The following is a 25,967-nucleotide window of genomic DNA, read 5'->3' as shown; positions in this document are numbered from 1 at the left end:
ACATCATCTTTTCCCCTTCATTGTCTCCTAAGACCAACGGGTCTGGTGACTGATGCATTGATTTTACTTGTCATCAGCTGTTTGCTTTTGGAAAATAAAATAATGATTTCTATTCTTATATATATATATATATATATATATCCAGTTAATGGATTTTTCTAGTTTTCCGGCTGGGAGAAAACAACAAAGAAGGAACAAACTTCCACATTTATCATAGTGAAACCTCAAAAGAAGAAACAGAAATATTTGTTAAAAGTGAAAATTCTTTAAGATGGCAATTACAGTTTCATGGGTAACTGCACCTGTATGTCACCTCTGGGATCCACGTGAGGGGCACCCAGTCAGGACTCAGACCTTCAGCTGTCCCCTGATTCTGTGCAGGGACCTGTGTACCCATTCCCTTCTGACCAGTGTTTTAAGGCTGCACAACCCCTTGTATACACTGTGATATCCCCAGCAATCCAGTCTGCCTCAAGGCCAGTGTCTAGGTGTTGCTTTCTCTCTGGGCTATGAACAATGTATTGCCAGCACTTACAAGTTACCATACAGCTGTGACTCAGCAGAGTACACTTATTCTTAAGATTAAAAGAAACCAGAGGAAAGCGCACACACAGTTTAAAAAAAAAAAAAAAAAAAAAAAAAAAAAGAGAGAGCCTATTAAGGTTCCTATACACTTAAAAACAAACCAAAAATCACCCATATTCCACATGGGGAGTCTGGTAGTCCCATGTCTCTTCCAGCCCTGCAGCAAGGGGTGGAGCCTTTCCTTGGACAGAAGGTCCTGTCCATTTGCTGAATCAAAAAGAAGGCTGCAGGTCAGTTCAGTCTCACCCTTTCATACCTGAAGTCCTTTCTTTGTTTCCTAGCCTCTGGCAAACCCAGCCTGAACTAGTATAAGCAAACCGCCCCCACGGTGGTGCTTCTCCAGAGTAGTTTATTATCCCAGCCTCCACTTGTTTTAGTTCTGGCACGAGCTATGGTAACCCTGTTTTTGATGAAGAAGAACACGATCATACATGGACCATTCATAAATTAAACACCATTGTCCCCAAATGTAATGCACGGGGTTGCAGTTTCTGTCACTGTGATATTTCTGGATTTTTTCTTAGTTTGCATTCATGTGTGGTTCCAGAGTTGTCATTTTGAGTAGCTAGTACCATTTTAAACCTAATTCCAGCAACCAGTTATTTTATTTTGCGGTGATTGTTTGTGGCGAGAAAGAAATTACTTAGTTTGATGATTTACTAGAGCTGAAAGATGATTATAAATAAATGGTTTATTTAGAAGGCTAACGATATTTGTAAAAAAGAATTTCCTGAACAAAGCCTAGATAAAAGGTCATGTAGTTGAATCTGTCTTCATGCCGTTTGGTAAATCAAAGGTTGTATATCCTAGACTGTAAGGAGATAACAGTGATGTGGAGCTGGAGGGCGGGTGGAGGTTATAATGTGGGTTAGGATGCAGATAGGACAAATGGTTGGGACACTCCTCATCTTTCTTTCCAGTTCTTTTGGGAATAAAAACTTGGTTGTCTGTCGACTGGCTACTGATCAGCAGTGCCTTGATTGTTGTGTCTGCTTTTCTTCCCGTTTAGGTATTCGCTACCAAATTGACTTACCCTCAACCTGTAACTCCGTGGAATGTCAAAGAACTGAGGCAGGCTGTCATAAATGGTCCAAATGTTCACCCTGGTGCCTCCATGGTCATTAATGAAGATGGGTCACGTACGGTGCTGAGTGCAACCAGCGAGACCCAGAGGGAAGCCATAGCTAAGCAGCTCCTCACTCCTTCCACTGGTGCCCCAAAATCAGGAATGAAAATGGTGAGTACTGTGCAAACCCAACTCAGCAGGGTGAAGACTTTTTCCAGGGGAGCTGTTGTAGCTGGTTACAAAGTGATGCTGGGCCAGTGTTCCAGTTACCTCACCTCTTCATCTGGTGGCTTAGAGAAACTCATGTGGATGTCTGAGGAGAAATGATCAACTTCTAGACATAGACATTCCTTCCTGCATTTTACTTGAATTCTTGGTGTTTGTTGCCTGACTTCCCAATCCTGTAAAGGTAATGAATGCTGCTTCTGTAGGCGGTCTGGGTGGATTTAGCTAGGGAGATAGTTTTCTTCTAGTCGTGCAACTTCTTTTTGTTGGTTTTTTTATCCTGTTTTTTATTATGCTTTAATATTAATGTCAGGGTAGCACGCTGATAATCCTGGCAGCCATAGTTTCTGTATACCCTTAGAATCGGTACAGCACAAGCAGCAATAGTGCAGGAGTGTCCTTTTGTTGTTCTGCTGAAATGACTCAGCTCGTGACCTAGAAAGACATGCCACTAGAGGTAGAGAGGAATTCACCCTCCTGGCACATTCAAACCTTGTCTTATGCTGAGACTGATATCGGGGTAGCAAGTGAGAGGAAGGTTGGCCTTGTCAAGACGCTCATTTGGATGTCTGATTTCAATGGCAAGCTCCTTTAGACTTTGATCTAGGGTGAATCATGTCCCCTTTGTCCCTTAGTTTCCCATCTGTAAAATGGGGGGAACAGTTAACACAGTTGTTTGTAAGGATACATTAATTTAACGTTTGAGAGATGCTTAGAAGAGGCTGTTTCGTTGCTCCGAGTCAGCCCTGGTGACCAAAGCTGGACAGTATGGCTTTCTTCCAACTTCTTTCACAGATGGTAACTCACAGATGGTAATTTTAGACTGTCCTAAATGTGTATATGCTGTTCCCAGCTCTTTATGGGTGAGGTTGTGCAACTCTTTATGCTTAGCTGAATGTGAAAGGGAGGAGGGAAGGACAAAATTAGGATGTTTCGTTTTGTAAGGAAAATGAGTTGCTTCTATGACTATGTCTATATTTGAGCTGGGAGATGTGATTCCCAGCTCATGTAGACACACCCATTCTAGCAGCATAGCCAGGATAGCATGGGTGGCGGCTCAGGCTAGCCACCCAAGTGCATACATACACAGGGCTCTAGGTGGGTATGCAGGTAGCTAGCCCCCCTGCTATACTGCTATTTTTAGCAGAGCTAGCTTCGGGCCAAGCAGCGATGGTATGATATAGATAGACAGTGTTGTCTTGCTGTTAGAGTCCAAAATTGGGGCACTTGACTTCTAATCCCTGCTCCGCCATTCATTGTCTGATCTTGGCTAAGTCACTTGGCTTCTCTATGCCACAGTTCAACCCATCTGCAGAACTCATAAAATATTTCCCTATCTTACAGGTGTTGTGAGACTTAATGTTGATAAAGGCTATTTACCCACTTGGATGAAAAATGCTATACAAGTGATGAATGTTTTTATTTTGATATCTTTTACTTCTATCTACATGTCTCTAATAGAGCTTCCTGTGCTGAGAAGATAGTATTTAATACTTAGCGTTTCTGTGGCTCCAATTAGCGCAAAGCCCTTCATAAACATAAGAACATTGTGAAGATTTACTTTTTGAAGTAGGGTGAATAGAAACCTGATTTAAAAAAAAAAATAAAAAAAATCAAATATCAGATTTAATTTCAGTTAAATACAATTTTCTTTTTAAAAATAAACCTGTTGAAAATTAAATTTGAAAATGGCAACCTAAAAATCTAAACTTACTATAAGCTATTACAATTATTTTAAATAAATTTTTAAAATGCTGCATCATTTAAATAAATTAAAAATGCTGCATGCGGGAGTTCTCAAATTTTAATGGGTTTGAAGGGTGGTGCTTTTTAAAATGTATGTAGAATCAGGGAAAACATCTTTATCTTTGAACTCAACTCAAGCTTTATAAATATATCCCCATGTCTTGTACTTCATTAAACATCTGTATTATTGTCAGTCTTTCCAGTGGAGCAAATGCTAGCATTTACATTTTTCCAAATGCAAGTACTTCCTATTCTGTACCCTTGGTTTCAGTTTAGTGAGCAAGCATAGAGTCTATTTCCTTCATTTGAACTAGTTCATCCAAAGTTGAGAAACGGCGCAGGAGTTGAAAAAGCCTAGTTTTATCATGTTTAGAAGGTAGCTGCCTGATTAGCATCTGGCCCCCATTCCTCAACGTTTCCCTTGATCACCTTTTTCTTGAAAGCGACTATGTCGTGGAACAGGGTCTGACTGGCCCTGATCTCTACTAGGCTTCGAAGGGGACAGACCACCCTGTTACAACACCCATCTGCATCTTTAGGCACCTGAGTACCTTTCAAAATCTGGCCTATGGTGACCAGAAACAATCCATCTATTCACTAGCAACAATTGATACTTCTGTTGCTTATTAACCAGTTTTAAATGCCAGCCATATTTTGATAATTTTTTTCTTTTGTATCTAGCACATTTAAGTTTGCTTTATTTAACTAATAAAAACAATTTTAAAAGGTTGTTTTGTACATTTGTAGTTTAATTAAAAATTAAGAATCTGAATAAATGTATGCTAATATATATAATTGCTTAAATAAATGTATGTAGGTAGGTATAATGTTTCCTCCCGGAAAAAGTACCACTACATTCAGTGTAGAGACTACATTTGGTTGCAACATGTCTGGTTGGTATAACCATTAAATGAAATGAGCGTTTCTTTAGAAAATTAACCAGAAGGTATACATTCAAAATAAGATGAAAATTGTTTACATCAGCATTTTCTGCTTGCTGGATTTAAAATTGGTGATTTAATTATTATTTAATCACTTTTTGATTTAAATCTTGCCACCCTGCTGTGAAGTCAGTATTATTCCCATTTTCCAGATGGGGAATCTGTGGCACAGAGAGATAATAAGCCTCATCAGAGGAGGGTCTCTTTCGAATGAATTCTTTGGCTCCCAAACCAGAGCTCCACACACTGCATTTCAGGGTACTGTTACCTAAATGTGGTGTTTGAGCTGTTGCCTCTGATGTCCATCATAAAGATGTTCGTGCCCTTTTCAGAAGAAAACTGGTGAATGGAGAAGGGAAGCAGCTGTTAGCACCTATACTGAAGTGAGGAAAAAATATTTGACACAGAAGCAGGGTGTCATCATATCTGCCAGTATTTCCAGAAGATGGCTTCCACACCTGAGTATCTAAACCAGCATTTTCTTTGGCCCCTCAGGTTTTACCTTGGGCATGCTTTAAATTGTGGCTCTTGCTGCTATGTTTGAAGTGGCAGAAGAGCACCTGTGAATTGGAATCCAAAAGCTGAGCTTCTCTCAATATTAGGTGCAATAGCTTATTTGACTGAAAAGAGTGTCACCACATCTGTATTAGAAAGTTTTCTATCCCAGGTGGTAGAGTTGTGGACCCTCAGAATATCGTTGTTTAGGAACTTGTATTGCTGAATGGCGCTCTTAATTTATTAATGGCCTTAAGATTCTGAGAGTCTGTATAATGTTCTTGAACGTAGAGGTTTTTTAAAACAGATACAAGGTGAATCCTTGCAAGTACTAAGGGCAGTACCATTGCCACAGAATAGTCCACCTTCAGCAGCCTTTGGGCTAAGTTGTAGATCTTCAAGAAATCTCAAGCTGAATCCTAAGTAGTGTGATATAAAGTAGCTAGCTGGTTACTACCATTGGCTAGTCTGGCTAACCTAAAAGCAGATGGCCATACGCTCAGGTTAGATGCATAACTTTCCGTGTATACCTCCTTTGTGATGGACACTTACATTTCCTTCTCTTCTGGTGTCATATTTGGTTGTTCTGTGTAGTATAGCTTGTTGCATAGCATTAGGGTAGGTGTCTGCTCTTGTATCAGGAGGGCTGAGTTCAATTTCCTTTACTGCCGTAGACTCCCTATGTGGCCTTGGGCAAGTCACTTAGGGCTGGTTCACACTGACCGTGCGATTCGGCGGCAGTCGACAGGAGTTACGCAAACTACTCTGTGTAGTTTGCGTAACTGACGTCGACTGCTCAGCTTCCCTTCTGTGCGCTGTTCACACTGCGCTGAGCCGTTCCTGTTGACTCAGCGCGATGCTACTTGAGGGCGTGGACTTACTCAGTCGACTTCCTGATCGACTGAGTGGGTCTCACTGACCGCTCAATCGATCCTGAAAGATCGATCTGACGGCGGCAAAATTGCCGCCGTCAGTGTAAACGTAGCCTTAGTGTCACTGTACTTCAGTTCCCCTTCTGTAAAAAGGGGCAGAATAGCGCTGCCCTACCTCACAGGGCTATAGTGAGGAAAAAGATGTTCAAGATTGTGAGGTGCCCAGCTATGACGGTAATGGGGGCCATTTAAATACCATAGATCGTATAAAATATGGTCAGTCCTGGCTGAACTAAAATACATCTAGAAATGTATTTAAATAGTGAAGCTCTGGGAAACTTGGCAGACAATTAATCCCGCCCACCCCCCCAAATCTATACATAAACTTTCTCTGCTTTTGCTTACATTTTGGAGGTAGGTGAGAGTTAACCTTGATGTGAACTTCTTCTCTCATCCAAAATAAAGCCTCCAAAAGCCCCAGACAAGCCTTCACTGTGGTATTTATTCAATGACCGGAAGCAGGGGAGCTACTTGTTATGGGCTAGCAAAGAGCAGTGCTCAAGCATTTATGATTTGGCAACAGTTGTGAACATTTGAGGCATTTCCAGGTTGTGCTACAGGGAAGGACAATAAAGAGTTCACTTTATGTTACAGCAATATTTACACTTTTATAATCCTGAAATGAAATAACTAAGGCCCTACTTGAATTGCGGGATGATTGTCAAAAAATTGCAACTGAGTTGCAGACAAGCCATGGAAAATTGCAGAAAAGTAATAATGGACCTTATTATTTGCGGTAATAAAGTCCATTATTACTTTTCTGCTGTTTTCCGCTGTTGGCCATGCGGCGCTGAGGGCAGTGGCTCATGCTGTCAGCTGCCCTGGGCTGAGAGCTGCGGCCCAGGGCTCCCACAGTCAAAATTGTAGTGAAAGCCTAATATTGCAGAATCTGCAATTTCTGCAATATTGCAAGTTGTCGGGCTTTAGATATATCATCATTTGCTGTCGGCCCATCCAGTCCAACATTCCACAGAGAAGGGTAGAAAGGAAACCACCCAGCTCGCTTAAAGGGCTGTGACACATAAGATGGGTAGTTGGAGCACTTGCCAAATATTCACATGGATCTGGATCCATTGAATCAGAGTGGAAATATCTTCTTGGAAACTTCTGATTATTCTTGTTGTTGAATCATCTCAGACTGCTGGAGAATTCCAGTGATCATAGATTCCATTTCTCTTAGGGCTGTTGGAGTTGACTATCATGTTACTTAAAGGGAGCTTTAAAATTTCCTATTGGTTTTTTTTTTTTTTTAGATTGAAAGTGATCTGCAAAGCAAATATTAAAATTGAGTTCACCACTAAAATATGTGCTGAATGCACCCACTAACCTGGCTGTGGAGGGCACTCATTACAGAAATATGCCAAAGTTAGCCTCTTAAGAGATTTGTTTGTGATTCCTGGAAAGTTTTGCTGCGACTGCTCAGGCTGTGGGTGCTTTACAATAAAGTACTAAACAAACATTAAGTGTTTTGCACGCTTAAAGCATTGGTACAAGCAATTTAAGTGATCACAATAGCCCTGCAGAGTAGTTAAATATACTAGCAGCTGTTTTATAGACAGGGAAACTGAGGTACAGTGAGGTGAGGTGTTGTGGTCAAGTTCATATGGCAAGCTGGGGTCAAAACTGAAATTAGAATTCAGGAATCCCCGAGCTCTGGTCCCGTGCTCCGTCCACTAGACCATGCTGTCTTATTCTAGTCTATCTGGTACTGGAATTACAGCACTCCCTCTTATTGAGCCAATTCAGAGGGAACTAGGTAAATGATTTTTTTCTCTCTCCTTACATGGCAGAGTTTTAAAGGTTTCCTTTTTAGTATTATGCTGAGTCTTTGATAAATCATACTGTGAAGGCGAGGATTTGAGGGGAGGATTGCAACTCCTTTGATAGCATGGGGAATTGATTCTGGTTTCTGCAGAGTCTTGGAATGTGCTGTAGTGAGGAACAGAGTGGTTGAGGAGGTAAGTGGACTGGATCTGATATTCTTACAAAGGGCTCCACAGAATGAGAATGGTAGAGGAAAAACTGCTTTAGACTCTGCACATGGGTTTAGAATTGCCTTACTTTCTTATGAGAGGCAGGAATGCTTTATAAACAGATGAACTGTATTAAATCTCTCTCATAGGTATGTCGTCATGTTAAAAATGGGGATGTCCTCTTACTGAACCGTCAGCCCACCCTTCACAGACCCTCCATCCAAGCCCACCGGGCCAGAATCCTGCCAGGAGAAAAGGTGCTGAGGCTTCACTATGCCAACTGTAAAGCCTACAATGCTGATTTTGATGGTGATGAAATGAATGCTCATTTTCCTCAGAGTGAGCTGGGCCGGGCAGAAGCCTATATGTTAGCTTGCACTGATGAACAGTATCTCGTTCCTAAGGTAAATAAAACCATCTCAGTGAAAGACAATAAATATCCGGCTTAATTGTTTGCATCTCTAGAAACCTAATCTTTTCTCAAAGCGCTGCTTTGGGTTTGTTTTTGTTTAATGGTAACTTTACCTCATAATGTGCTCTTGGGGTGGCAAAGGTGTCTAATAATTACGCTCCATTATATTAGATCTTGGTGGCCATAGACTTAAGAATGAAAGTTAAGAACATTGACTCTCATTGTGCATGTGACGGGGAATAACATGGGGAAACCTGGACATCTAATCCTGGGGGTTGATACTTACTTACAGTGGTGATGGGGTGCTTAAAATACTCAAGATTGATCCTCCTACTTTTAACCCCTGTAGTGCCTGATAGCTGGTATTGTCCCCTGTGTCGGAGCCCCTGAAATGCTATTCATACCATTGAGCGCTGTTCTTGTTCTTGTTTGTCTCCTCCTCCCCTCTTGCACTTACTGCCATACCACTTCTTTCCCATTGCAGCTCCTCCTTGCCTTGCTCCCGATTTCTTCTCTCCCAAAAGCAAGTGCCTTTTTTCTGTTGGGAGAGAAGAACCTTTACCCCCCAAAATAAACCCATCTTCTCCCACTGCTTCCTTTCCTTCTGTTCCCCAGTGCAGCTGCTCACTTGCAACTTATGCTTCAAAGAGTAGGTATCCGTGTTCATCCACAGTCTTTCCTTCCAGATCTGACTCTCCACTCATCCTCCATGACATGTTTCTCACTCTGCCAACTGTTCTCTCTGATCCCAAGAGGACTGGGGGAGGAAGGTGAACTGAAAGGTGGGCATGAGGGTGGCAGAATGTGTCCCATTAATACTAACAGAATTAAATAAGTACTTGAGGGGGTTGTCCTTTTTAAATGAGTTTTGGGCCAGCTATGTCTCTTAAATCTCAATGTTGAGGGGACACTTGGTGGAGGGAGAGGAGCAGTCACCATAAAGAACTCCTCACACCAGGACTATTATGCTTTTATCCTCCTATAATGAAGCTAATTTTGGAAACAACTAATATGTGGCTTCCCACCTCACCTACTCTTTGTTTGTGTTTCTTAGGATGGCAAACCACTGGCAGGTTTGATCCAGGATCACATGATCTCTGGGGCCAGCATGACAACCCAGGGCTGCTTTTTCACAAGAGAACAGTACATGGAGCTGATATATCGAGGGCTGACGGACAAAAAGGGAAGAGTGAAAATCCTTCCACCTGCCATTATGAAACCACAACGGTTATGGACAGGAAAACAGGTAGCTGAAAAGTTAAGACTATTAAGAAAACAGACTTCAGAATGAAGCAAAGTACTATAATTAAAGCCAGGACTAGCGATGGTGACTGAAAAGCATGGTCCCAGTTTGTAGGCAACGCTGTGTATTAATCGTCCCGCAGTTGCACAGTTTTGTGTCCTTTAAAATAATATTATAGGAATTGCATTTTATCACTTACTCTTGGCAGTGTTTCAACTAGAGTTGTGGCACAATTCACACTGTGAGCTGAATGAAGAGATGCACATGCAGAACAGAAGCAGAGAAATGATCCTATTGCTGCTTAGTGATTTAGTTTCCTTTTTGGGATGGGATCAATCTTTGTGATGTTTTTTATAGGTGTCCTTTTTTCCAGTCCTTGAGATATTTCTCATTTATGCATCTCTGATATCAAAATGATTCTATCGTTGTCCGTAGTAAATACAATTTCTACCTGGGTTGGTGCGTGGGGGGAATTTTGAATTAGATCACAGTTTACATTTCCCAAATTTAATCTCGATAGGCAAAGTCTTATTTGTTTTGGCATGTTGACTAAAATCAATATTGTAGCAATGTATCTGATAGGCTGTAATAGAGAATGTTTCTTGCTTTTTTCAGAGAAATGTTCTCTATGTCCAGTTACTATGATCCTTGGCACAATAAGGGAATCGTAGAGTGATGATTATGCTGCATTCTGACCTGCCATAGATACACTTCCAAACGTCGCACAATCGTCTCTTATCACCACATAAGGCATACGTGTAATGAGACTGAATTTTAGTATATGGCGAAGGAGTGTACAAACCACTTCTTAATGCTCTGTATAAATCTGAATAAAATATTTTTTTAAATATTAGCGCTCTCTACAGTAACTGCCCCAGACTTTACAATAGCATTATTACGCTGGAGCATCTGGAACTCATTACTGTAGAATAATACATTATATCATTTGAATATGGGACATTTTAAACTAGAAGGGATGCCTGTCAGTTCTGGATAATTGAGGAAATAGCTTAGGGGACTTTCAGAGTTTGTGGGTAATCACAGGATATTCCTTCCTCGAGTGCAGGCTTCCAACACTACTGGCAGTTTTGTGCTGTTGGATTGCTGAGCAGCTGTAACAGGGCTGGGGTGGCAGGGCCTTGTATTGCATGTGTGTAGGTGTTTGTCCTCCCTCCAGGTTTGTCATAGTGAGGTGGGGGATATGAAAACCTGATGGCTCCCAACAGTTCGTTAATCCTGCCCTATGTTTTTCTTTTCAGATTGTTTCTACGTTGCTAATAAACGTAATCCCGGAAAATCAAATCCCACTGAATTTGTCTGGGAAAGCTAAGATTAGTGGAAAAGCCTGGGTAAAAGGGCCCCAAAACAGAATTCATGGATCTAACCTTGATTCAATGTGTGAATCCCAGGTATGTTTGTGATTATAAGTGGCCATGGAAGCAAGGACCTTTTTATTTAAATAAGTTTAAGAAAAAATCCTGAAGAGGCAAAAATGTATTGGAAAGTTTTTATAATTTCTAGGAACGGGTGGTCTGAGCTTGGGACTGGGAGCCAGTAAGACTGGAATTCTATTCCTGGCTGTGACGTAGACTGCATCTTCTTTTTGTTAGACTGTCTTTTCTGTCTTCTCCCATTATGCAGGTGGGGCAATTAGGATGCACTTGCTTAACTTGTTTTGTAAAGTGCTTTCAGCATGGAATGTTTTACAGAAGTGCAAAGTCTTCGTAATTCTAGTATTTTAATTTACTTGTTCTTGTTTATGGTTTGCCAGAAGATAATGATTACAAACATTTTGTATATTATATGTTCTTATTCCTCATTACAGTTTATTCTTAATGAATAGTACATAGAATAATCTGTGGTCAGAGCTGGATCTTGTCCACCCAAGGATCAAAGTGGCTACTTTCTTAATTGTTTAAATCTGTCATCTCATTCTATCCACCAGGTTATCATTAGAGAGGGAGAGTTACTTTGTGGAGTCTTGGACAAAGCTCACTATGGCAGCTCTGCCTATGGCCTAGTCCACTGTTGCTATGAAATCTATGGTGGTGAAACCAGTGGCAAAGTGCTTACATGTCTAGCTCGCCTCTTTACTGCCTATTTACAGTTATACAGGGGATTTACAATGGGTGAGTATGGAAAATCTAAATTAGCCCTTGGACTACTGTAGCATCTCCTGAGGGCCAAAACTGTGACTGTGGATAAGAAATGGAAACAGTTATGTGCATGACATTTCACAACACTTTGCTGTGTTCCTGAATGTGATAGTTCACCTAGCATGGCTTTCTCTCTGTTCAGTGTGCATTTCAGTTCCTTCTAAACACAGCAAAGAAATGATGCAAAAAGTACATCCATCACTGAGTTATCCACTCCATGTTTTATATGTACATGGTCATAATGTCTTTTAATGAATCTTGGTTCAGATCAAAATCACATTATAAAGTCTTAGGTTTCTTTTTTCACATAAGTTTTAAAAAAAAAAAAATAAACCCACCAAGCAAATGCCAGAGTAGAATTTTACGAGACTTCCATTGGTATAAAACATGCACACAGGGTCTAAATACCCTATAGGCTATAGCTACATATGATCAATTATATTTATGTATTTCATACTTTCTGTAGATGGCAGTAGCATGCACCACTCTGACTCCAATCTGCCTTTTATTACAGGCAAGGCTGGTAACACCACCTATTATTAAGGTTGCCCAAGGCTTCCCATTAGAAGATTCTGTTTTCAGTTGCTTATATCTTTGCCAAACTTTAACTGTTTGGGCTGAAATTTCCCACATTGAGTGACTACCTCAGGGTGAATTTTTTTTGAAAAGTGACAACCAAAATAGATCAGCTGTTTCCAAGAACAAGGCTAGGGAAAAATATGTTGTTTTGCCCATTTAAAAAACAAAACAAAACTCTGTCGACTTTGTCTTTGAAAAATTCTAGCCTCCCCTGCTTTAGAGTGAGGATTTGAAATTTGTCAGAGGAATTTTGAAATTTGCCATCCCTATGAAAAACGGCCCACATTTGGCCAAATTATAAGCTCATGGCCAAGGCTGTTGGATGCTTCCCAGGAGAACTTGATTCTAATGCTGCCTCTGCCACAGAGTTCCTATGTGATGCTGGGCAAGTCACTTACATCAGACTTTTCACAGGTGGTCACTAGTTTTGACCACCTTGATTTCTGGGTTCTTGACTTGAGACCCTTGGTCTGATTTGCAAAAGTGCTGATCCTAACTGCAACTGAAGTCAGTGATCGCTGTGCTTTGAACGTAATAAAATGCTATATAATGCTAAGCACCCTAAATAATGGTTTCTCAAATTGGGCACACAAAATTTATGGATACTTCTGGCCTTAATTTCTCTGTGCCTCTGTCCTGTAAAATGAGGATAATAATACCCCCTTGTCTCTCAGGGTGTTGTGTAAATAAATTCACTATTGTTTGTGAAGTGCTCGTATTGTAGTATTGGGTGCCTTAGAAAAGCTAGGAGGAAAGGAATAATTCTCTCTTCAGAGTAGGGTTTGAATAGTGTGTAGTAGGGCTGTAAAACGATTAAAAAAATAATCACAGTTAATAGCAAGATTTTAAAAATCATCGCAATTAATTGCAGTTTTGCACGCGCTGTTAAACAATAATGGAATACCAGTTTAAAATTATTGTAAATATTTTTTTTTACATTTTCAAATATATTGATTTCGATTACAACATAGAATACAAAGTGTACAGTGTTCACTTTATTTTTATTATAAATATTTGCACTGTGAAAAGAAAGTGATTGCACTACTTGTATGAGGTGAATTGAAAAATACTATTTTATCATGAAAGTGCAATTTACAAATATAGAATTCTTATTTACATAACTGCACTCAAAAACAAAACAGTGTAAAACTTTAGAGCCTACAAGTTGAAGCTCAAAGGGGCATATGAATGTTTAGCATATCTGGCACATAAATACCTTGCAATGCCAGCTACAACAGTGCCATGTGAACGTCTGTTCTCACTTTCAGGTGACATTTGTAAATAAGAGGCAGGCAGCATTATCTCATACATTTAAACAAACTTGTTTGTCTTAGCAATTGGATACTGGGCTGGCTGGACCATCGGTCTGACCCAGTATGGCCGTTCTTATGAGTAAGCATCATCCATTTGTTCACTCAGTGAGGCAGGGATTCTGTGAAAAGAGCAGCATGTGATCATGTAGTTTAAAGATGATAATAAAATACATACACAAGGGGATTGAATTAAGGTTGCACAGGCAACCTCCATTCTGGCATTTCCTAACATTTTTTAGTGCTTGACTTTGCAATCTTAATGTTCTTTTAGCATAACTTTTGTGTGTGCAATTTTTATATATATATATATAAAATATGTGCGTTCCTGAAACCCACTCCCCAAAATTTCCCAATATTTCTTCTTACTGTAGCTATTAAAAATGCAGTGACCCTGATCCAAGCAGTTATGGTTCTTGATGTTTGATAAATCCCTCTTTATCCCCCATCCTGACCCTCAAACACACCAGCTGCAGACCGTTATACAATGTATTTTTTCTATTTCACTATTGCAGGGGTTGAAGATATTTTGGTCAAACCCCAAGCAGACCACAGAAGACACCGAATCATTGAAAAATCCACCCGTTGTGGTACCAGGGTAAGCACATCTTGCAACAGGGTTTTAGTCCTTGTAACTTTTTCATTTCAAATCCTTGATCTGTGTGGTTGCATCTGCTTTGGCACATAAGGGACTTTTTTACTTTCAGGTTGTTAGAGCTGCATTTAACTTGCCAGAAACGGCATCATGTGAAGAGGTCCAAGGGAAATGGCAAGATGCCCATCTCCACAAAGACCAGAGAGATTTTAATATGGTTGATCAGAAATTCAAGGAGGAAGTAAACAGTTACAGCAATGAGGTTAACAAGGTTGGCATTGAGAAACATCCATATATGTTATGTTGTTTGGATATTTTCTTATTATTTTAATTTAATGCTGATGAAAGGTGCCTGACAATCCTGCAGACTGAAATCATCCATCTGTCCACAGTCTGGGCCTTTCCACATTGCCCTGCTAGTTTGCCTCAATCATGACCTTGTTTTCTGAGAGGGAGATGACCTCTGGGAATGAGAAGCTGGTTTAACCTTTAAGGCAGTTTTAATCCTTGGCTTGTTAGGAGCCTAGCAACAAGATTGCCTGCTGCAGTAGTACTTCTAGGCGAGAGTTTCCATAAAATCCTACTAATGATGTCGTTTTCTGTAACTATAAATAACATCTGTTTGATAGTTTTGTTTTTTCACCTTTTTTCTTACTGTCAATGGAAATTCCTGTGATTTAATTAGAAATGTGAAGTTGACTCTTTTTATTATCTTTCTTACAAAACTTTTTTTAGGCATGCATGCCCCTTGGTCTCCACAGGAGCTTCCCAGAAAACAACTTGCAGTTAATGGTGCAATCTGGAGCCAAAGGATCCACTGTAAATACAATGCAGGTATTAATGTAATTATATGTATAATACTGGTTTGTTTCCATGGTTTGTCCTACAAATATAGCTTATAGAGGGGCTATTTAAGAAACGGCATGTGTGTTCTGTAGCAAAGTAGGGTATTTGTTCTTAGCTTTGGGAGCTGGGTGGGCACAATTTTGGCATTAGTAACTTGTAGGGAAATATATTATAAATGAGCCAAAAACCTCATTGGCACCTAGAAAGGTGAGGGACAAGTGTTTGTTTGACCACATTTCACCTTTTGCATAAGTTCTTAGAACAGCAAGATTTGTAACAAAAACAGAACTTCATAGTAGTTGATGAAATGATAAAGAATACCAAAGCAAACCCCAGTTCTAACTTGTAATTGTGTTTTGTTGTATTGCACAATGGAACTTTATACCATCAGGGTAAAGCTTGTCTATGTAGGAGACAGAGTTTTCTCACTGGCCAGTCCCAGACTGTGGAATGAACTTCCACAGAAACTAAAGGCCATTACAACCTTCCACTTCAATCATTCTCCCTCTAAGAGGAGGATGAGAAAGAGAATGAACAACAATGACAGATGACAGTCATGTTGCTTAATGCGCTACTGAAAGGCGCTCTAATACTATGATGATAACAGCGTACGAACCTATATCAAATGGAATAGAATTTTATTTCTACATGTATTTAAAAAGATAGACACCAAGCAGATGAGAGGAATGCCTACTTTGCTACAGTCTCTACTAAAAAGGTTAATTTTGGCCACATACTTACCACAGTATTAACAACAAGGGGGAAGGTATGCAAGCCAAAAGAGGAAAAGAACAGGTTAAAGAATATCTAGATAAATTAGAGGTATTCAAGTCAGCAGGGCCTGATGAAATTCATCCTAAGGAGCTTAGGGAACTAGCTGAAGCAAATTTGGGACTGTTAGCAATTATCTTCACTATCTTGTGGAGGATGGGTGAGGTCCCAGAGGACTGGAGAAGGGCAACTTTATCTTTAAACGATCTTTAAAAAGGGGAACAAAGAGGACAGGATCAGAATTCAAAATGACCTTGACAAATTGGAGAATTGGTCTGAAATCAACAAGATGAAATTCAATAAAAATAAATGCAAAATATTTGACTTAGGAAGGAAAACTCAAATGCACACTGTGAAATGAGGAATAACTGGCTAAGTGGTAATAGTGCTGAAAAGGAGTTGAAGGTTACAATGAGTCACAAATTGAATATGAGTCAATGTGATGCAGTTGTGAAAAAGGCTAATATTCTGGGGTGTATAAACAGGAGTGTCATGTAAGACACAGGAGGCATTTGTCTTGTTCTGCGTGGCACTGGTCAGGCCTCAGCTGGAATACCTTGTCCAATTCTGGACAGGGCACTTTAGGAAAGATATGGACAAATTGGAGAGTATCCAGAAAAGAGCAAAAATGATAAAAGGTTTAGAAACTCTGACCTATGAGGAAAGATTAGAATAAAACACTGGGCATGGTTTAGTCTTAAGAAAAGAAATCTGAGGGAGGATCTGATAAGTTTTCATATATGTGAAGGGCTGTTATAAAGAAGACGGTGATCAATTGTTCTCCATGTCCACTGAATGTGGGATGAAAAGTAGTGAGCTTAATCTGAGAGATTTAGGTTAGATGGTAAGAAAAACCTTTCTAGCTATAAGGATTATTATTAAACTCTGGATTAGGCTTCCAAGTGAGTTTATGAAATCCCTGTCACTGAAGGTTTTTAAGAACAATTTGGACAAACACGTCTGGGATGGACTAGGTTTACTTGGTCTTGCCTCAGTTAAGGAGGCTAGGCGTGATGACCTCTAGGTCTCTTCTAGCCCTGCATTTTGATTATTCTGTGAATTGTTCAGAATGATCCTATGGGATATAAGTAGTAATGTAATGAAACAGAGCAAAGGAAAGCCTTATAAGGAAAAGGCTGAACAAGATGACCTAACTGGGTCCAGTATCTCTTAACAGTGATTATTTCCTTTATATATAAATAAAAATTTTCAGTAGGAGAAGGTGTTGCACTAATGTGAACCAAGAGAGTAAGATAGAAAAATGACCTTTTTACTCATTAGAGGTTTGCATGTCATTCTTTTTCTTTTCTGCATGCATCTTTCCAATGTAGATTTCATGCTTGCTGGGCCAGATTGAGTTGGAAGGTCGAAGGCCCCCTCTGATGGCATCTGGTAAATCACTGCCTTGTTTCCAGCCTTATGATTTTTCCCCTAGATCAGGGGGATTTGTGACTGGCAGATTTCTCACAGGCATCAAACCTGCTGTAAGTATTCTGCTCTGGCTCCTGTTTGTTTCCTTCTTTCATGCCTTACTTGTATAATAACTTATTTAGATCCAGATACTACAGTGGAGGTGTCTTTATGAATATCTAGATAAATAGGTCTTATCCACCCTATTTTCAAGTGCTGCTCTTGAGATCTGTAGTCTATGCTTTGCCTTAACATATTCTTAACATATTCTCATGAATATGTTCTCATATTCTCTTAACATGAAGCTGGTTTTGGTTTTTTTCATGAAGATTGTGCTTGTATCTTAGGAATTCTTCTTTCACTGCATGGCTGGCAGGGAAGGTCTTGTGGATACAGCTGTCAAAACCAGCCGATCTGGATACCTTCAAAGGTAAGAGTTGCTCCTTGAAATCTTTGAAATTTTAAAAGTATTTTTTTCCTGAAACATTAAACTAGGCAATACATGTGCATCATCTAGTCCAATTTTGGAGAAGCTGGTGGGTTTTTAAAGTATGATTTCACCGTGTAGACTTTTGGGCTAAATAAAAGAAACATTCTCTTTCTGAGGGCGTAGATCCCGATGGGTCTTCTTCCACTCTAATTTCTCTGACTTGTATTGATACTGGCTTCTTATCTGTACCAGCAAAAGCAAGTCCTTGGAAAGAAAATAAACAAATTAGAGTGCAGTGTCAATTTTCTTGGTCCAAATAGTTTTAGTCGATACTCAGACAAAACTCATAAGGACTTGAGACTAGGCCCCCGTTTTTACTACAGTGACTTTTCAGCAGTAAGTGACATAATACAAAATACCATCTTAAATGTTAATGACCTATATGGAATGTGTTGATCTCAATCCCACTCCTATTGACTATGTCAATAGCTCTCAAATCACCGCTACTGTTAGCAGAGAGGCCAAGGATCAAAATGGGCCTAAAGTAAACTGCCCTCTTGCTCAGTGAGGTGATCTTTTCAATTCAGGTTCAAGGCAAATGGGAGAGAGGGGGTGTCATAATTGCTATGTGGCTACACAAGATTTCAGCCTTCAGGATTCCTGATCTTCCCGAAAATGTATTTGAAAAATATTGACTTGAATAATATTTCAGGTTAAAAGCCTGTCATAACCTAAGTGTTCCCTAGCCTCTGACAACACTGGTTTTCTTGCAGGTGTATCATAAAGCACTTGGAAGGGCTGGTGGTTCAGTATGACCTGAGCGTGAGAGACAGCGATGGCAGTGTGGTACAGTTCCTTTATGGTGAAGATGGGCTAGATATCCCAAGGACTCAGTTCCTGCAACCCAAGCAGTTTCCTTTCATTGCAGATAACTACGAGGTAGAACACACTGATCTTAAACTCACATGAGTGAGGAGAAAGACGTGCTCACAACTCGCATCTTGGCACAATGGCATAATTGCGTTCCTGGCATTATCTGAGTGGGCATCTCTTATACTTAATACAGTATTTTATTTTCCCAACTCATTCAAAGACTATAAAAGTATCTCATTAGCATAAGGAATAACTGAGCTGAGCTTGATTCTCAGTGGAGCCTCAGGCACGCTCAGACCCATACTCTCCCCTCTACTCCAACCCTAGCAATTGATATGAATCCAACGTAGATTGCTTCACTGTGCACCATCAACATGTCCAATATTTTCTCTTCAATACTGTCACGTCAACCTTCATTATTGTGGAGTGGTAATAGTCACATGAAGGAAAAAAGTTTTAAAAGTCAGCTTTGTTGGAAAATAGAACATGTTATGAGAACTGAAGACTTTGAGAGTCCGTGTATGACCGCTTCAACTCTGCCTTTGTATTTTCAGTTATTGTGAGTGTAGGGTGAGGAATTGTCATAAGGAGAACTAGAAGACTTGTGCTTGGGTCTCTTTTTCTAGGTGATACAGAAGTCTAAACACCTAGATGAAGTTTTATCCAAGATAGATCCTCATCAAGCAAATCAACACTTCAGAGCTATCAAAAAGTGGCAAGCCAAGCATCAAGTTTCTTTGCCAAGAGAAGGAGCTTTTCTTCTGTATTCTCAGAAAAAAATGGCAGGAGTGAGGAAGCAGACCACGGAAGAGGAGATCATAAATGGCAGAGACCCTGCAACCCTACAGGTAATGCAAAGAGCCAATGAGCTGATTAAATAATTGAGTACAGGATTCTGGAGGGGGATTAAAAAACAGCTCCCACACCACTTTACTTGTGTATCAGGTTTTAATCCCAAAGTGCTATCTGAGTGACAGAAACCGCAGCCGTCTTTTGAGATGGAACATGCCATGCTGAATGCATAATGGTAGCAGAGACTAAGAATTCTGGGGCAAGGCCCTGGGATCTTGAACATCTACACAAAGTAGATCTCCTCTGACAGACTGATGTCCAACAAACCAGATAAAAGGTTTAACTGGGAAGGGTAAAAGGCTGAGTCAACCCTGCCTGATATTTCAAGCAGTATAATTATTCAAAATCTTATACTTCAGAGAACTAACCTGTCACCTGTAGCTTCTAATTAATAAAGCAAATGTGCAGGCACATTGTGTAAACAGGTGCAACTCCACTGACTTCACTGGGGTTTCTTTTATCTGTAACAAGTCTGAATTTGCCCCATTAATCATATGTAGATTCTCTTTGCACAGAAACTCTCAATTTTACTCTGTTCTCCTAAAGCTTCATAGATTCTAAAGCCAGAAGGGACCACTGTGGTCATGTGGTCTGACCTATATAACACAGGCCATATAACTTCCCCAAAATAATTTGTTTGAACTAGAACACATCTCTTAGAAAAGCATCAAATCTTGATTTAAAAATTGCCAGTGATTGAGAGTCCACCATAATACTTGGTAAATTATTTCAGTGCTTAATTACCCTCGCTGTAAAAATTGACGTTTCAAACTCCAGTAATTCAGCTGACATGATTATAAATACTGTCATTGATCTGATTTACCCATTTGTGGTGTAACAACAGTTCCAGTAGTTTACAGCTACATAGATTGTGAAACTTAACATATGAACAACTTCTTATCGTGGGCCCCATTCATCCCTGAGCTAAGTCCCTGGAAGATGAGGAGTTACATGACAAATGAATTTGACCCTCTGTGTATATCAAATGCTTTTGTTTGGTGTTGTCTTGTGTTTTATTCAATGCAAAATATTGATTTTTTTTTTCCTTTCAAAGTGGAAAAATAGAAATATGGCCTGAGACAATATAATCTTGTTGTTTTGTCCTATCAGTACTCATAAGGTTCAAAATAAATAGAAAATCTCCATTTAATACCTATTGGGCTGGAGCCTTGGCTGGTGTAAACAGGCAAAGCTCCACTGATTTCCAGATTTACATCATCTGAGGATCTGAAGGAAGTGGTATTTGGTATTTCAGGAGGTCTCACCTTTTTCTCTGAGGTAGTATTGCACCAGTGCCCCATATAAATAGAGGTCCCCACCCTGCGAAAAGAGCCATTTTTCAGATAAAACTTGCAACAGAGATCATTCACGATTGTATATCACTATTGATTAGAGTAGAATTATTAACTCCAAAGTCCTGGACATTTCATTCCATTCTGTCTACTGAACATCTCCCCACCACCTTCAGTTATAATTGGAAAAGGTATTCTTCATTTTATCCTGATTAGGTACATAACGTTATTGCATACTGTTTAACTGTATCGGGGCAATGGACTCTCAGAAGTAGCTGCATTTCAGTGGTGGATGAACTGACCATTGTGTATAGCTGGTATATCTACTTTAAATTAGTTACGTGTTTTGGGATCAAAGATGCTATCATGAACATAAACATATCTCACGTGATGTCTGATATTGTCTTATTGTCACACCGGTGATCTTTTCCCTTTCTCTGTGGCTTGATGTATTGCTGCAAAAAAGTTACTTTGTTTCTGTCTCATCATGGGTAAACTGTGACTCATTTTGCAATATGCTGTTTTTTCAGTTACTGAAGATGTGGTATGAGCTGGACGAGAAGAGCCGGAGAAAATATATAAAGAGGACATCTAAATGTCCTGACCCCAGCCTTGCCATCTGGCGTCCAGATACTTACTTCGCATCTGTTTCAGAAACATTTGAATGTGGAGTAGAGAATTACATCAGTGAATGGAATGCCCAGAACAACAGAAGTTATGTAAAATCAGAGCTTTCTTGTGATAGGTAATAAGCTTTATATATTTACCGTACCTCCTTCCTCTCTTCCCCTCCCCCCTACGCACACAGGTACCTCTGATTTGGATCCAGGTTAGTAGTGATAAAAACTCTACCATCTGGTGGCTCTGTCTTGAGCTTTGTAAAATGAGTAGTGAATCTTAGTCTGGTTCCTAGGAAACAAATGTGCTCCGCACAAAACCATGGACATAATTGGTACCTTTTTGTTGGCACTTTCAGCAGAGCTCCCAAGACTGAATTTGCCATAGAGACAGATACCCTTTTATCTGTAAAATGGGGACAATGATACTGATCTCCTTTTGTAAAGCACTTCGAGATCTATTGATGAAAAGTACTACTACAAGAGATAGGTGGTGTATTATTATCCCTAGAGACAGTCATTCTAGAATAGATTTGAGGTGCATCTGTGGATAGAGGGCTGACAATCCAACAACTTTCACAAGCACTAAATTAACAAATATATGTTTAACATCAGAATTGAGTAGCAGTATTAGGTTGTCTCCTTCAACCCTTACTTGTGCAATTCATCTTTGATCTCCAGAGCACTATTGATGTGAATAAGGGTTGCAGGAAGGGGCTCTCACAGTTAGTTGTGCTATTCTAACATTGTGTAAATGCAGCAGGAAATGTAAAGTATTACAGTAAAACTATATAAAAACTCTCACTAATTCTCACTATACCACAGTGAGATAGGAATAGCAAGTAGTATTAAATGTATCCCCATTTTACAAATGAAGAAACTGAGGGACAGAGGTTATGACTTGCTCAAGACTCCCAGTTCTATGCTCAGATCAGTAGACTATGCCTCTCAGATGTAGAGTATGTCTACACTGCATGGGGGAAGTGAGATTCCCAGCGTGGGTAGAGAGACTCACAGTAGCTCAGTTCGAGTTAATGTGCTAAAAAATAGCAGCATGGACGTTGTGACATTGGCAGTGGCTCAGGCTAGCTGCCAGAGTTCAAGCCTGCCCAAACACTGGGTTTGAACTCGGGTACCTAGCCCAAGCTGCTACCAGTGCTGCGATGTCCACACTGCTATTTTTAGTACGCTAACGCGAGCTGAGCCAGCATGAGTCACACTTCCCCGTTGCAGTGTAGACATGCCCTTAGAGTTATGTGAAGTGGCTTACTATTTCTGGAGGACTAAGTGTTTGTTTGCAGACCCATCCATGTAATTGACTTTTGGAAAAGAAACTCTGGCTGTGAAACATGAAACTCTTCTGATAAACAGAGTAGTGCTGCAGTCTGTACCTGGTTTCCACTTCGTACAGCATTGAGTTAATTCTCGGTCTCTCGTGTGTCTTTAGATTAAAGAGCTTGTTGCATTTAAAGTGGCAACGGTCCCTGTGTGACCCAGGAGAGGCTGTGGGTCTCCTGGCTGCTCAGAGCATTGGAGAACCTTCCACACAGATGACTCTGAATACCTTTCATTTTGCTGGCAGAGGTGAAATGAATGTCACACTGGGTATTCCAAGGTAAGGAACTCTTATTCCCTCTGGATCTGTTATCCCTCTTGAAACTTATAGGTAGTATCCATTAATACTTACTGGAAACTGCATGTGTGAACTGAGAGCAGAATAATCCCCTCTAGGTTACTGGTCACTGGTGCCTCTTGGGAAAACAAGGGTGTTTTAAAATTTTGTAGATTGAAAGAAAAACAAATAAAGATGAATCACAGAAATTGGAGATAGACTAGATGGCTATTAATAGATTTTTTTCCAAGAGGAAGTGTGGTGACTATCCTTTTTGTTTTGTATTTTTAATCAGTACAGTATTTTATTTCAAAATATTTCAGGCCACTTCTTTTATTCTGGATGATACTCCACTTGATAGGTGCATTCTATTTATTCAGTATATATTTGATGATGGAGAACTGAATACCAGATTGAAATGGAACAAGTGTTGCACTGGCCCTAGCTTTTAGATGCATGCTGATTTGAGGGAGGTTCTAGAGAGTATTGCTTGCCACCTCATTAAATAAACTATGTTCTTATTTGAGCCTCTATAGCTTAATTGGAGAGAATATTTTCTATTAAAGGTTGCGTGAGATCCTGATGGTAGCTAGCGCTAACATTAAAACTCCAATGATGAGCGTTCCTGTGTTTAGTACCAAGAAAGCTCACAAGAAGGCGAAAAGACTTAAGAAACAGCTTACAAGAGTGTGCTTAGCTGAGGTGAGCCTTTACTTTGTATTTGTGTGTAATTTGTAACTCTCTGCAGACCAAAAAAAAAAAGTTCAGCAAAGCGGGTATACTTTCAGTCTGCTACTTAATAAACCTTCGCTTGCCTCAGATTTTCCCAGAGGGTGCAAGATGAATAGGGTTGGAGGGAGGAAGGCTTAGAAATTGATTTTGGGATTTGGAGCTCCTTTTATGACTATTCTTGCCTACGGAGTTCATTGAATAATTAGATCATTGGAAAGAGGCTTTGATAAGTATGACTATATAAAGTAAGAAGTACTTGAATTCAAATTAGTTTGAGTAAGAGCACTGTCACAGGCTAGAAACTGGTCCAAGGACCATAAAGAAAGGGTAATGGTATGTTGAGGCGAAGGTCCAGGCATGATCTCTGAGGCAGCCTGTCTCGGGCTTGCCACCTGCTCATTTTGTTAAGCTCTGTAATTGGAGATGTTCATTATCTTTAGCCTGTCGGAAATACTCTTATCTTAAAGTGACTTGCACAATAGGGACTAGCAATTTTTTTAGGTTTTTCCCTAAGCTCCTTGGGGCTGCTGAGCTGGGGAGGAGGAAAGCACTTGGGAGAATGGTGAGATTTGAGTCTGATCTATTCTATATTTCCCTCTCCCCTCCCCACTCTTCACTGTATCCCACACTTCTCTACTGCCCTGCCTCTTCCTCCTCCTGCTGCGGCGTCTTGTCCCTTCCTAAAACTGGAAAACAGCAGGAGAAAACACAGGCCGCTGCTCTGTGCTGAGGATCTAACCCATTCAATGAGCAAGTGAACGTTTGTCAGTAGCTTGAGTCTGTTTGCCCACTGAGATGTGTGTGAGTTCTTCTGGCTTCTTGGAGGGAACAGGGAAGGAGGTGAGGCAGTTCTGGTCAGAGAAGAGGGCAATGTGTGTACTAATCTGTGAAGTCAAATTTGAGCTGAAAGTGTCAAATCAGGGGTAGTCTTCTTCCCTATAGCCCCAAAGCCAGGATACAGGGAGCATTTGACAGCTTGCTACATGCAACTCTTGTCTCCTGTGGAAGGGGATGAAGTTCTGAGTAGTGTATGAAATGCTTTGCTTAGAGGAGGCAAAATCTTACTTGCTGCTGTTTCAGGTCTTGCAGAAAATTGAAGTTGAGGAGTCTCTGTGCATAGAAGGGAAGCTAAGCAAACACCGGCTCTACCAAATCAAATTTTATTTCCTGCCATACGAATACTATCGGGAGGAGAAGTGTCTGAAGCCGAGGGACATCTTATACTTCATGGAAACACGGTCAGTTCACTTTCAAATCCTTCCACTGTTCAGTCTTCACTCATCCCATCTGTTTAGTTTTATGGTTCATTCTAGGCCGCAGGATCTTGCCAGTGGGGTTTGAGGTGTCCAGTTTTGGACGCTCCTGAAGGGATTTGTGCAGCAATGTCTACACAACTGTTCACTGAGTTAGTAAATGAAGAATGGCAAAGGTTTTGAAATAATAACCTGTAGAGATCTGCACATGCATTGTGTGACTAGTTTGTATATGCAGGGCCCGATTTTCAACTGTTCTCCACTGACAGGCTCAAAGAATAATCTGTATAATCAGTCCCCTCCTCCATGTGTGTTTGTCGTATCTATTGCAGGCAGGATCGTTGAATTATAAGATTCCATGACTCTTTCTGACCAAATGCAAACTTTCTCATGTCAATAACATTTCAGGAGAGGCGGATTTTTTAGTATTTATTACCAAATCTGGTGTGGCTCAGAGCAGATGGTCATTGAGGAGATTGACCCCTTCCATCAGATCACTTAGTCCAAACTTTACATATGCAGTAACAGAAAACCCAAGTTTGACCCATGCTACATTTATTGTGGAAGCTGTTTTTGTTTTGCCGTGTTTGTTTTGCCTGATGAGGGAGACTCCATCACCATTTCAGCATCCTTTGTTCTTTCTTCAGGCAGTGTTAGCTAAGACTGAGATTATTTTTTTTTAAAAAAGTCTTGACAATTCTCATTGCTAAAAAATGTGACTAAGATAATAAGCTGGCAGCACTGAAAACTGCTCTCCTGCCTCTTTTTCAGTTTGATGGCCCACTGACCTTGATGGGTGAGCTAATTGTTTGTTTAACCTTTTGACAGGTGGCTTCATATGTAATTGAAAGAGAGTCAACATCATTCTTGGGAAGGAAAAAAAAGGGGGAGGGAGTGAGTGGGAGGGAAAAATAATTTCTCTCTCCTTAAAAATCCCTTTAAATGCACCAAAGAGTTTGTCCTCTGCTTCTGAATCGAGTGACTTCCTGGATAGAACATAGGCATCTTGTAGTATCTGAAA

At 40.1% G+C, this 25,967-nt stretch overlaps 1 protein-coding gene across 2 annotated transcripts in view; it reads left to right on the top strand.

The window, feature by feature from the left end:
- The window catches only part of POLR1A (RNA polymerase I subunit A), a 53,311-nt gene that overhangs the window by 12,698 nt on the left and 14,646 nt on the right, over positions 1-25,967 (top strand). For both annotated transcript variants that reach the window (XM_067567632.1, XM_067567633.1), the window contains exons 12-27: positions 1,595-1,822; positions 8,113-8,367; positions 9,430-9,621; positions 10,878-11,027; positions 11,564-11,747; positions 14,179-14,261; positions 14,371-14,529; positions 14,994-15,092; positions 17,207-17,359; positions 17,633-17,715; positions 18,489-18,654; positions 19,215-19,436; positions 21,263-21,477; positions 22,797-22,964; positions 23,528-23,663; positions 24,774-24,931. In XM_067567632.1, the coding sequence (XP_067423733.1) occupies positions 1,595-1,822; positions 8,113-8,367; positions 9,430-9,621; positions 10,878-11,027; positions 11,564-11,747; positions 14,179-14,261; positions 14,371-14,529; positions 14,994-15,092; positions 17,207-17,359; positions 17,633-17,715; positions 18,489-18,654; positions 19,215-19,436; positions 21,263-21,477; positions 22,797-22,964; positions 23,528-23,663; positions 24,774-24,931 (2,651 nt within the window). The remainder of the gene's footprint in view (positions 1-1,594; positions 1,823-8,112; positions 8,368-9,429; positions 9,622-10,877; positions 11,028-11,563; positions 11,748-14,178; positions 14,262-14,370; positions 14,530-14,993; positions 15,093-17,206; positions 17,360-17,632; positions 17,716-18,488; positions 18,655-19,214; positions 19,437-21,262; positions 21,478-22,796; positions 22,965-23,527; positions 23,664-24,773; positions 24,932-25,967) is intronic.

This window comes from Emydura macquarii, unplaced genomic scaffold (assembly GCF_026122565.2).
Source record: "Emydura macquarii macquarii isolate MOO-44397 ecotype Brisbane River unplaced genomic scaffold, CSIRO-AGI_Emac_v2 contig_2795, whole genome shotgun sequence".
Taxonomy (NCBI): domain Eukaryota; kingdom Metazoa; phylum Chordata; order Testudines; family Chelidae; genus Emydura; species Emydura macquarii.
The sequence above is the reverse complement of the archived record's forward strand: the minus strand, read 5'-3'. Positions and strand labels throughout refer to the sequence as shown.